General features: G+C 37.1%; 1 protein-coding gene across 3 annotated transcripts in view; it reads left to right on the forward strand.

Annotated features, from left to right (window-relative positions):
- Positions 1–12,095, forward strand: part of myo1b (myosin IB) — an 88,069-nt gene extending 75,974 nt beyond the window's left edge. For 2 of the 3 annotated variants that reach the window (XM_055149191.1, XM_055149182.1), the window contains 8 exons: positions 3,327–3,413; positions 4,756–4,830; positions 5,691–5,825; positions 6,144–6,250; positions 7,153–7,285; positions 8,450–8,602; positions 8,896–9,026; positions 9,431–12,095. In XM_055149191.1, the coding sequence (XP_055005166.1) occupies positions 3,327–3,413; positions 4,756–4,830; positions 5,691–5,825; positions 6,144–6,250; positions 7,153–7,285; positions 8,450–8,602; positions 8,896–9,026; positions 9,431–9,566 (957 nt within the window). In that variant the 3' untranslated portion in view covers positions 9,567–12,095. The remainder of the gene's footprint in view (positions 1–3,326; positions 3,414–4,755; positions 4,831–5,690; positions 5,826–6,143; positions 6,251–7,152; positions 7,286–8,449; positions 8,603–8,895; positions 9,027–9,430) is intronic. The other variant, XM_055149187.1, reaches the window with a different exon arrangement.
- Positions 12,096–13,431: the final 1,336 nt, after the last annotated feature.

Consider the following 13,431-nt stretch of genomic DNA (forward strand, 5'->3'; position numbering starts at 1 on the left):
TTAGGAGCTGCTGGTTTGAATTGTAGTGCCTCGCCGCCTCCATCGAACCCCATTCCCATCATTTTTACCCATTCAGAAACACCCATCTGATCCATGAGTCATCCAGTTTGTAGCTCATTCATTATAGTCTTGATGCATAAGTGAAATTTTACACTTTTTTTATATAATAACTACAAGCTTGCCCTTGCAGGTTTAAAGGTACATTGTGTAACTTTTCTCGTGGAGGGTGTGCTAACTGTTTTGCTTATTGTTTTGCTAGAAAAGTTCCAAAGTATGGCATTTAACATGTGTATCTCCATGGAATCAAGCTGGTGAGGTTGTTTTTGAAGGAATATTTGAAACTATAATTGAATAAGTACATGATAAGTTTAATACCATACTGTGGAACATTTCAAGCAGCAGGTGAAAAGTTACATACTGCACCTTTTAAATAATGAAGTCATTGTATAATATAAAGGTAAAAATGCCATTAGACCCGCACAGGTTTGCTATCAGGATCCATCATGCATGACTCTTCTCTGCATGATTTATTTTCTCCTCCAAATAAGTGCATGTTTTTGTTTTGGATTTCAGTAGTTTGCATCTCGTAACATAAGCATGAGTAACTTTTGTTCATATTTTTAACCACTACTAACTATTATTTTATTGCAGCGATTATCCAGGTAAATGGAGTGACGTGCCAAAGCTTGTGTGCAGTGTTCATTTACAGGACCAATAAAATATGTATTGATCATTGTGTAGTAAAAGTATTAATACTGAAGACTATAAAGATAAAAAAAAAAAAGAAATTCTGTCCAAATGTGTGGTTACCATTCAAATCTTGCATCTCTATACATCTTAATAAGTGGTAGTGTATACAGCGAGACCGCTCTATCACGGTTTCGCAGATTTTTTTAGTGCAATTTTGCATGCTTTTGTTGACAGTGTATGAAATTGTATTGTGGGCAGGTAGTAATTACACACGGGTGGGTCAGGACTAAACCAGGTCTAAAGCAGGACTAATCTTGGACTTGGAGAGAGAACCTCGAGCAGGGTGTCCGCAAAGCTAGAGTGGGCAATTGCCATGCTTACCTCCGTGAGGTGCGGAACAGCAATAAGTTTAAGAAGGATGCAAAAATGGTTGTAACTGTCCTGTCTGCAAAAAGTGTATAAAGTGTGTGGTGAGGGGTTTTACAGGCTTAAAACAGATATAATCAGTGTAAAATATAAAGTTGACTACTTCATGGATTTCACCTATCGCAGGTTATTTTTAGAACATAACCCCACAATAAACGAAGGAACACTGTATATAAGTATTGAGAAACATGTAAGAAAGCTGTCCTACATTACCCCTCAAAGCATACAATTTTAAGTACAATTTTGTAGTTGAAAAGGACTGGGTGTAATAGACTTTTTATTTTAAAAGTAAATATGAATTAATTTACAGTGTTTATATCTTGACCTTCAGAACACATTTTCTCAAAGCCTATTGCATTTAAATCCTACACCAAAAAGTGTTACATACTGCCAATGACTTTTAGACTTTTGAATATGCTTGGCTCAAATCCGTCTTTTATCCTTTGGACCACTTATCTGGTTTTCAAATTCAAGCCACATTTAACCCAGTGTGTCACTCCATTCTCACACACAAGCCAAAACACTACAAATGCTCTATGTTTCAGTCACTGGGTCCAACTTTGTTTTTGTACGTTCAGTGACCCGTAACACCTCCAGGGGGCGGTGTGGGTGATTCGACTGAGGGGAATGATGGAGCACTCTTGTCAGATAACCTCCACTCTCTCACACATTCACACAAGAGCTGAGAAAAAGCAGCACAGCCAGGAACTACTTGCAATGACTGAGGAGTGCTAAAAGAGGAACAACCGTGCTAACAGCTAATCATTACAACGCCTAATTTATGGTCTCGTTCTGTCCTCACATTGTGGGGACCTGTCTCTCTTATGTGGAAAAAATCAGCCCCCATGGTGTAAATCGTACATAATTATATCAACTATAATGTTTAAACTTCAGATATGGGATAAAATAGGTCAAGGTTAGACAAGTAGGGACTAGGGATGGGCATTCAATTAAATTTTCTTAACTGATTGTCGGGAGAATTAACAATCGATTTTTCAATTCATCATTAATGTTTTATATTAAAATTATCATAATTATTATTACTAATCTGCATAAATAAACTCAACCTTAGGACATATAATCCATAACCACTATAGAGCAACATCAGTCCGTTTGAGATTTGTACAAGTCTTACAGAAACAAAACTTAAAACCGCATGGCTGATTTGCATAAACTAAGCGAAGAAAAAAAAAACGACTCTTGTGCGGTGATGCGGTCAGCTTCTGTCGGACTAAAGGACACGAGTCAGTGGAATATAGGTGTTCTTTCTTTGACAGAGGGATGTTGATGCTAATGGTGAGTCTGTTCTTTGCATATATCGTGTTGGAGATGGTTCATGTTTTTAGAGGTCGTACGTATGCAGGTTTAGTGCAGCTCTTTATGTTGCAGTAACCGGGATACTGCATTTACATGCACCATGACGAAACCAGGATACTGATGTGCATGGAAATGCACTCACTGAGTGATACAGTGATCTCCAAGGAGGTGTGCCAGAGCCAAAATGTGGGACTGTGAGGCTGCAACTCCAGTGTTTGCGCTGTCAGATGCAGCCTCGTCTCCTTAGCAACCTACATTCGGTTTGGCGATTAAGAATGAATGTAATTGACGAAATTCTTAATGATCAATTATTGATTAATTGACTAATCATGCCCATCCCTAGTAAGGACTATGATTTAAGCTTAGAATCACTCAAGGAAATGAATGTGATGTCCCCAAATATATGGAAACCCAACATTGTGTAGCTTTTCTGGTGAAGGGTCTGTCTCCAACTTTTCTCTATGAAGATGTTGCCTCGAATGTTCCACAGTATGTCATTAAACTTATTTATCTCTACGGCAACAACGGGTAACGCCACAGGGCCAAGTTACATGCCAGATCTATGGTGACGTGAGCCCATTTTATTTTTTAATCAATAAAAACTCATGGTTTTGAGCAAATATAAGATGGATACGTTTAATGTCATACCAGGACATTCTAGACAAAGCAACAACATCTCCATGGAGACAAGCAGATGGCGGACCCTCCACCAGAAACGTGCACTTGTAAATAACGTAGCTTTGATAAACGAGTCTTCAGTATTGAACAAACCACAATGACACTACATATTCCTGGTATTGTAATTCGATTTGAACTTGTACATTTAGTACATATAATCTCTCTCCCTCTCCTCATCCTTTCCCCCCGCCTTTCTCCGGTCCTTCTCGGCACAGGCACGCAGGGAGCTGAGGCGGCTGAAGGAGGAAGCCCGTCGTAGGCATGCGGTCGCTGTCATTTGGGCCTATTGGCAGGGACTCCAGGTACCCCCTCCAAATCTGCAGCTCGCCCATTACAGAGCATGCCACCCACCCAGACTCTGCATAATCTGTTCTCTCTCCTCTCTTTATACAAACTACCTCACCATGAAGCCATTTTCAATCAAACAACCTTTTTTATAGGACTTATCATGTTTTAGGTTAAATATAAGAAAAGTGAATATATAAGACTTAAAATATGCATGTGGTAACGAAGTGAGTTGGTCTCTCTACTCATAGTTGGCTGTAAACTAGACCAGACTAAACTAGTTATACCCCCATAAACCTTGCAGCTGAATGGCCACTGTCCATTTATAAGTATAAAAAACATATTGTGCCACTGAAAAAGGTTGTTAAGATGTCACCTTGTCATAATGGTTGATGTATTATGCAGTTATGAGTTGATATATTACAAAGTTACAGCCCATTGGGTAAATATTGCCACAATCAAATATAGTTAATCTATAATTAAGCGTTCAGACCTTCTCCATATAATAATAAAAGCTACATACTTCCTGAAACCTCTTATGCGGTCATATTATTCACTCATTTGTCTATCTACAGCTTCTGCCCATTAGAAAACATTCAATATTTTCAGGTCAACAGACAAGGGCCAGAAACACAACTATTGGATATTTATTTGACTGACAACCACACATTTTCTAGGTTTTGATAGAAAGCAAGAATGTATTTAAATATAGTTTGACACCTTTCAAAACTGTCTACACGTCTAGCCTTACATTTCAATATTTTTGTCAGATAAATTCTACCATTTTGAGTGAGTCTGTGCCTTGTCAATCAACCTGTCTCACCTCTTCAACTTTATATCTGCTCGCATTGTCTCAATGCTCAACCACTAACCCATTTTCCAGCAGTTTTACGTATTTGCCCACTCGTAATTGTTGCAACACTTTTAATTTCTTTTTAATTTCTGTGTATTTTTAGGAGTTGTGTGTCCCGCTTTATGTAATCATCTGTTATGTGCCTGCTTATTTGTTAATCTTTTCATTATAATAATTGACCACAACATGTTAACCACTGCACCTGTTCACAGCTCAATTTCTACAATTTGGGTCAACATGATAAACACTATTGACCTTTCGCTCATTAATTTGACAGCAATCATTTTAATTACAATTATTTCTCACAGCATGGAGTGTGCCTTGTTTCTTGCAGGTGTTGGTCAATGTTTGTAACTAACTAACCCCATGTCCGTTTTGTAGCTGTCTCCCAAACCGCCATATTTCATTCAGTGTTGCTCTATAACTTTTTGGCCTCTTATAAACTTGCAGTACTTGGCATAAGCTGGTGATTGAATGTGTTTTGTTTAATGTTTTTGCTGTAACAGGTGCGCAGAGAGTACAGGAAATTCTTCAGGGCAAATGCAGGAAAGAAGATCTATGACTTTGTCATCCAGCGAATTGTAAGTAGGATTCACCTGTGCAATAACTTGTTTTTTTGTTCTAAAATGTTAAAGTGCCAAAGCCATAGTCTGACATTTTTCAGAAGGGTTATTGGGCCCGACGCAATAATTACTATATTGACTTATTGTTCAATATATGTTGGATGGAAAAATAACTTTTAGGAGACAGTATTTATCAAGGATACATTTTGTTTGTAGTAATAGAGAACTTTTGATTAGATGATTTGATTGGATTTTAGCTGTCGATGGTTGAATAAATAAGTTCTATGGCTCATTATAGAAACAAACTAACTACTGAAGTGTTTAATTCTGCTGTGCATTTATTTATTTATTTATTGCAGATCATAATTTTTAACAATATTGTACATTTAGCTTCAGCACTTCAGCAACATATTGCACTTCAAAATGTGTTGTTGTGACAGTCTTAAGGATTATCAAAATTAAGAGAACAAGTCTACTTTATTAGAACCTGTTATTACTGTAATATTTATATTTATATATAGCTAACCTATCTATAGGTTTCAGAAAATCGTAATAAAATAAAATAGTAATTAACAATTCAAATATGGTACTTTCTCATAATGGCATCATTTAACAGAAAGCTGAAGCCCATGAATAGGAAAAAATACATATCTCTGGTATAGTGGAGACCTCAAGTCAATAATTGCAGAAATATTGATTCTAAATCTGACTTGAGTTTTGATTTTTTAAATCTACATTATTTGAAAACCAGCTGTACATTGTGAAAGATATTGTATTGAAAGGAAACAAGAACATCTAGTTTTTTAAGATAAGTTGTACAAAATGGAACAAAAGGTCAAGCAGAGGGTGTAAATGAGATGAAATCTGTGTGTTTGTAGATTCAGAAGTACTTCTTGGGCCTGAGGAGCTCCATGCCCTCCATGTCTCCTATCGACAGCAGCTGGCCCAGCAGACCCTACCTCTTCCTGGACCAGACCCACACAGAGCTGCGCCGCATCTTCCACCTCTGGAGGGTCAGCAACACATGACTCGAACCATTTTTAGACAAACTGCGATTTGATTTCCATAATATAAACATCTATGTATTTTAAATTAACATAATCCATATTGAGCACATCAACAGTTTCACTTAAATGTGCATTTTCTAGTGGATTGGCCACACTTGTTATGGCCTTTGCCTTCACCTGGAATGTGATTAAATATAATTAAGCATATGTATTAATTTACTTGTTTCCATTGTTTCTTGATTTAGCATAACCTTGACTTCACGCACCTTACCAAATGTAAAAAAAAAAAAAGTCCAAATCTCAATTACATGTCTTTGTTTTCAGTGCAAGAAATACAGGAGCCAGTTCACGGAGGAGAAGAGGGCGGTTTACGAGGAGAAACTGGAGGCCAGTGAGATCTTCAAGGATAAGAAAGCTCTGTATCCAAGCAGGTATGCAACTACGGGGAAGGGTGTGGGCCAAAATACATAATGGTAAATCAACATCTCTATTGAGTACTTTTATAAGATTGTGTCAAGTTGAATGGTGCAAAAGTTAAAAAATATTTGCTCATGAGTCAATATTAAAGATCCCAGTCATGCTGTGTATGCTGTTGTAGCTGGGAGCACAGGAAGGTGAAATCAGGTGAGGTAGAAGTTGTGTCTACAAAATCTGTTTCCCTGGGCATTTGGGCATTTGTAGTTGTATTATTTTATCACACAGTGCATTTTAACTGAAATGAAATTTGTCAACAGAATAAGTTATATTTATGTACATTTCAAATGGATTTGGATCTTATTTAAACCTTTAAATTATGGCCTTCTGGCTCTTCCTGTAGTATAATGTATAAAGTCCAACTATTTCTCTACTGCTGATAAATGGACTAACAAAACTGATATTCTCATTTAAAAGCGTACATAAATTATCAACATTGAAAATGCTAGTTCTTTGAAATTACATCAGTGCAACTTCTTATTTGATTTTTATTAAAGGATGTGCACACTAGTGAAGAACCTGAGGAATAATTGTTGGCCCAGTTCACGTCCCCGTTGAATTATGAGAAAGAAACTGTCTGGGATAGTCATAAGCATTTGTTTCTGCATGTTTCTCATCCAATCGTGTCTGATTTGGTAAATTGTCTGTACCTGGTGTTTGTTTTATTATGCTTCTCATCTAACAAAATGCCTTTTAAAAAATGATAGGTGATATCATTCAGTCTCTTATTTCACAAATAGTCAAGTACAGTCTTTAACCTTCACCCTATGTGACTTATGTGTGCAAGGCCAAAGAACACAACAATTAGACAAACCATATTTTTGTGCATAACAAGTAATGTATGTGCACTTTATTTCAGTGTGAGCCAACCATTCAAAGGAGACTACCTGGAGATCACCAAGAACCCCAAGTACCAGAAACTCAGCAACGCGGTGGAAGAGAAAGTCCTATTGGCTGATGTGGTCAACAAGATCAACCGGGCCAATGGGAAGGTAATGCCACCAAATGATCCACACATTACAGTTTTAAAATGTCTTTTAAATGAACCAGGAGCAATGATCTTTTCCACCAAGTTGAGCACAAAGTCTATTAAGTCCACGTTACAGAATAGTGCAGTAACTCTGTTTGACATTTTAACAACAGCGTGTTTTTGGTTCAGCAAGCAGCAGACGTGCGTTGAACAGGGGACATTTATAATTTAGGCTTTTTCTGTTTTAAACATCAAACACTGGGAACACAAAGCTTATGTCTTTCTGCATCATATTAATATGTTATTTCCCACAATGAAATGAATCAGTGATGGTTTTGAAGATGAAATTTGCGTTAATTTTTGTTCATCGTTTTTGTATTAATACAAACATATCGATTTATGAAGCATTTTATTATGTTCTGCATGTCCCTATGGTATTCTAAACATCTACAAACATTGATATAAGTATCATGCATTGTTTGCAACATTGGGGAGCATTTGGGATTTTGCTTTTCTCAGGACTAGAAAGCTGTTATTTGTCCAAGCACATACTGTTTAAGTTATCCACATTGCTCACTGCAGTCTCTAATTTTCGTTTAATCTAAATGAGGAAGGACGTCTGACATAAAAAGTGTGCCAGGTCACCATTGTTGAAGCATAAAATAAAGTAGCACAAGAGTTAACGATGAGGAATGTTGCTGGAGTTATAACACAGAACTGTATTTATCATTGTACAGGATCATGCACCCAGACACATAAACCCTCAAGACATTTTAGTCCTAGGCTTCTATTGTAGGGAGTATTATACCTCTGACCTAGGCCAAGATAACAAGGACCAAGTTGGCAGTGAGTGCCCTCAGTACAGCACAGAAATGTAATTTTTCTTAACAACCATTCAGTTGTGGCCAACTCTGCCAAGAGGCTGCAAAGTGAAAACAAATAGTTTTATATTTGAATTGCATTTTATTTCTTTGTGGTAGTTTAAATATCAGTGTAATCCCTCAACCGTCCAGGGTTCAGGTTGCTGTTTCAAGTATTGTATGTTTTTGTATGTTGTGAATTACTGTGTGTGTACAATTTAATATGATAATAGTACTACAGTCGGCTTAGTGCTACCTTCAGTGGTATTTAAATTAATGCATATTAAATGTTATTTTATTAACATTTCTGTGTCACCCATTTTCAGGGCACAGCGCGGATCTTCCTCCTGACCAAAAAGAATGTGGTTTTGGCCGATCAGAAAACAGGACAGGTCAAAGCCAGTGTCCCATTACCAGATGTGTCCAGTGTCTCCGTCAGCACACAGAGTGATGGCTTCTTTGCTCTCAAACTTAAAGAGGTGAAAGTCTTTTTTTAGCTTGAGTTGGCCCTGTTAACAGTAAAGTGGTGTTTTGACATGTGGATTTAAGCTGCACTTTCCTTTTATGAAGCAAATTGGATACTTCCTGGTTCTGTAACTTTTTTCGCTGCTTTATTTTTGTTCATATTACAGCTAATGGATAGATGGTAAACAGGAAATCTTGTGTTATACAACCTGTTGACTTCAGTGCAAGAGTTCTTTTATCCTCACTCAACCCCAGAGAACACATTTAACACTGTGAATGCATGTATGTCTGTGTATTTCTGTCCCAGGGTGCTGCATCAGCTGTTAAAGGTGATTTCTTACTAAGCAGTGAACACTTGATTGAAATCATCACAAAACTTCACCGCGTTGGAACCACAGCTGCAGACATGGAGCAGCTCAATATCGACATTTCAGACGAGTAAGATCCACATTAAAACTTTACATTAAATCACCTTTTTTATTTTTCATAACTTCCATGCATTTCATAATGTTTTAGTTTCATAGTATGTGTTTATTTAGTTAAGGATTATTTCACTAAAGGCAGGTCATATGAATTACACTGATATTATAGTTATCTAAAGGACATGTACCCTGTCAAAATGTGTCCGTGTGTTTAAAACAATGTCTAGATAAAAGAATTGGAATTATGATAAACAGAGACTTTCTACATTTTTGTTTTTGTTTTGAGATTTGCATAAAATTGGTCTTGAAATGTCTCCCCAAACCAAATACATATTATTTTTGCCCATAACAACATTATAGGATGCTGGATATTTTTCCAATATTGATTCATATTAATCTGTTTTCCTTTGTTTGTTACAGGTTTTTGGTGCAATTCAAACAGGACAAAGTGTGCGTTAAATTCATTCAGGGAGCTCCAAAGAACGGCAACAGCGTCTCATGTAAACGCAAAAATAACAGACTTCTGGAAGTGTCTGTTCCGACTACAGCTGCTTAAAGACGCCGCCTCCCCCCTGTCCCACAGATAGGGGCCATTACAATCGATACACACTTTGTATTTTGGCCGACCTCCCTGCGCCCAAAAGCCAAACAAGAACTTTATAATAGACCAGCTGCTTTTCCCTTTGAGTCTTTTCTTATCAGATGGCACCACTGTAGTTGTTGCCATGTGCCACTATGTGCAAAGGAGGCCCTGATATAAGGTTGCATGCCACTAGTTTTCTACACTGCTATAAAAAGGAAGGTTCAGAATAGTTTCAACTCACTTGACTTCAGAATATTATTTTTTAAGAGTTGATATGACAGAGTGTGATTTCTTGTCATAGCAATTATACTAATTCATCAAACTTGTATCGCATGTTTATGGACACTCAGAGATGCTTTACACGGAAAGAAAGGACCAACTATTTTATTAGACATAGAAGCTTAAAAGTGCACTGCACAACTTTTCTGGTGGAGGGTCCATCACCTGATTGTCTTCATGGAGATATTATTGCTTTGTTTAGAATGTTCCACAGTGGAGATTAAACCTATATATCTCAAGCGAGGCAATTATAGGCTCAAGTACAGTTCAGACCTGTGGAGAGTTGCCACTAGTCACAGTGAGAATTATTGTATTTTTGAGCAATAGTAGCACTTGGGATGAATAAATGCTAGATAGATGTGTTTAATGTCCTACTATGAGGTACCAGGCAAAGCAGTAATATCTCCATAGAGACAAGCTGGTGACCCTCCACCAGAAAATTTGCACAATGCATCTTTAACTACTATGAATATATTTCTCTAGTTTCAACATAATGTGGTCCCTTTTTCAGTCAAAATTATCTGAAGGGTGGTTTGGGGGGGTAAACATTTATTTTTCAAAATTATAAAAATGATAAAAGATTCAATATTCAGATGATTAATCTAAAAAATCTCATCAAAATTTCTCAAAAGTTATTTAATAAAATATAATAATCTGAATTCAAGTCATTTTAACAAACAAATTTTCCTTTTTGCAGTATAGGCAACTTCAAATGGGTGATGTGCTTATAAAAATATTGTAATAATTGTACTATCTTCGTATTGAGGAAGAGATGGGACACACTTCAGCCTCAACTGGCCCCAAGTATTGCATTATTTAGCATTTCAGACTTGGCGCCCTCAAATATGAGATGAACCAGCAGCTTTTGGGGCAACGCCTGTCAGGTCCAATATCTATAAAGTCCACTGCACTTGTTTCTCACATCGGTTAAACCAAAAGAGGACGACATGGAAAAAAATGATTGTATGTTCTATTTTCTATATAAACAAAGCACAGTGGGCCATTGAAAAGCACCAATGTTATTTTGCCACCAGTTTTTGTACCTGCTCTTCCTACGTATGTGCCATTGTGAAGTGTCATTTGACTGTATAGTGGAATATATAGGATACATAGACCACATACTGTAGGTGAGTAATAAATTATTTTGTTGCCAAGACTTTTCAAACAGCTGATTTTTACGTTTTTGACACTACACGTGACAAACTTCCACTTTCTCAACAATGCCAAGATTGAAAACATTAGTTAATCACTGTAAATTATTTTTATACACACCTTTGTAAGATGCTTTAAGAGACAGTTCAGTATTTTGTTAAATTGGGTCTACTGGATCAACATTTTGCACTCTTCATGGGTTTCAGAGCGATGAAAAATTCCTACAGAAAATTATAGCATTTAAAAATTTAAAACATTTCACCATCTTTTGAATGGACCTCAAAACTGTGCCTAGAAAAGTCAACATAAACCCAGACATAGGCTTCTTGTATTCCTTGTACGTAGAGCTATGAACACAATTTGTCAAACTAAAAAAAAAAACAAATAACTTTCTAGTCATTCCATTACCCAGAAACCCTTTGCCTCCGTGACATTGCTTAAATAGCTACCCAAGCAAGACCCACATTTTCAAAATGCCAAACTATCTCCTTAAGTGGATTATTATTGTGGAAAGTTGACCAGAATAGGCAATGGTACCCGATTTTTCCATTACATCATTAGCTTCCAAGTTTTGTATTGAAGACTTTGGTGCACAGTTAGGAACTTTTCTCTGGCTATTTCTTTTGTGCAATAAATAAACTTTGATATCTTTTGTAGTAGACCAAGGCAGTACCGACCCTTAGCGCTCACTGTGCATTAGCTGTACATTGGCTGTATATCTGGCATGGACAAAGATGCAAGTTATGTACCTTTCCATAGCTATGTTTGTGAAACTATAAATATTGCAGCTTAACTATGTTACGCTTGACTATGTGACCTTTATGTGTGCTTCTGAAGGCAAGACCAAATGGATAATTGGACAAATCATGGTATTTTTTGTGTACAAATTTGCTTTACCTTAGCTTAAATGTGTACTATGTAACTTTTTGTTTGGGGGGCCGTCACCTGCTTGTTTCTATGGATATGTCACTGGAATGTTCCCCAGTATGACCTTAAATGGACAGTTCAGAATTTTGGACATAGGACCTCATTTCATAGTGAGCCAGAGTGCTGTAGATGTGTGGAGACACTTTTTGAAATAATCCATCCAGTCCTTGTATTTGCAGAGGTCGCTGGTGCTAAGCTAGTGCATGTCAATGGCCATAGTTAGCCTGCCACTAAAAACCCACTCTAACCCACTCGACAAAGCACCCGAGGCGAATCAGTTATTACGCCAGACTGTTGATGTGAATGTCTGTGTCGATAGAATAATTTTAGAGCTAAAACTAACCTTGTATCGCATGAATCGCCACATGTTAAGGGACTATTTTCTCAGCAGCAGCAGCAGAATTTTACTCTGCTCTAGTTAGTTGTGATATATGAACGTAGCCATATCTGGAACAGGCTTCTTCATGTGCTCTATGTGTTACTATGGCAGCTGCAGGTAAACTATTACAGAGTCAGTAAGATAGGTGCTAGGTGATACCAGTCCGCTCTTGCCGAGCTTTCTATCAGGAAGTACAACTCGCTGCGGCTCAGACATAAATCCTTCAAATGCAAGGCTGGTTTTACTTCTAAAATTATTCTGTCAACACAGACATTTACATTGACAGTCTGGTGTAATAATAGATTTGCCTTGGGTGTTTTGTGGAGTGGGTAAGACTGTTTTTAGTGGCAGGCTAACTATGGCCATTGACTTGCACTAGCCTAGCACCAGTGACCTCTACAAATACAAGGACTGAATGGATTATTTCAAAAAGTGTCTCCACGCATCTACAGCACTCTGGCGCACTAGGAAATGAGGCCCTATGTCTAAAATTCCAAACTGTCCCTTTAAACTACTCTACTTTACTGGTATATGTATTCTATTACAGGTGGTTTTATAGCTCAAAATTACCTAGAAAATCTGTCAAGCTGACTGTGAGCAGGATTGCCTCTCCACAGATCTAACCTATGACTTGGTTTGGTTTGGTCTATGTGAACAAAGAAAGGTTTAATGCCATATTGTGAAACATTCCAGACAAAGCAATAACCTCCATGGAAAAGCATTTAATGGACCCTCCACCATGAGTTACACAATGCACCTTTATACAAAGCAAAAGCCAAAATATGTTATCATTCAGGTGATTTTTGATGAAATTGTAGTGTTTTCAACTTCAGATTTGTACATCTGAGAAAAAATGGGATATGATAAAGTGTACATTTCAAAACATTCTTGAAATTGGGTGTTGATTTTGGGATATTTTACTAAAAAAGAACACAATTTGAGATGGAATTGAAACTGCTCTAAGTTAAAATAAGTATTGCAACACCAGCAATAATGATCTATTGCCAGTAATGCTCTTGTGCAATTGGCAAACAATTTTAGATTTACATTTTGCTAAAACATTTTTGGCGAGGGATCAACACAGTCAAATTAGGTATAAAG

The sequence above is a fragment of the Boleophthalmus pectinirostris genome, unplaced genomic scaffold (genome assembly GCF_026225935.1).
Source record: "Boleophthalmus pectinirostris isolate CB_2022bp ecotype Guang Dong unplaced genomic scaffold, ASM2622593v1 HiC_scaffold_1, whole genome shotgun sequence".
Taxonomy (NCBI): Eukaryota; Metazoa; Chordata; class Actinopteri; order Gobiiformes; family Gobiidae; genus Boleophthalmus; species Boleophthalmus pectinirostris.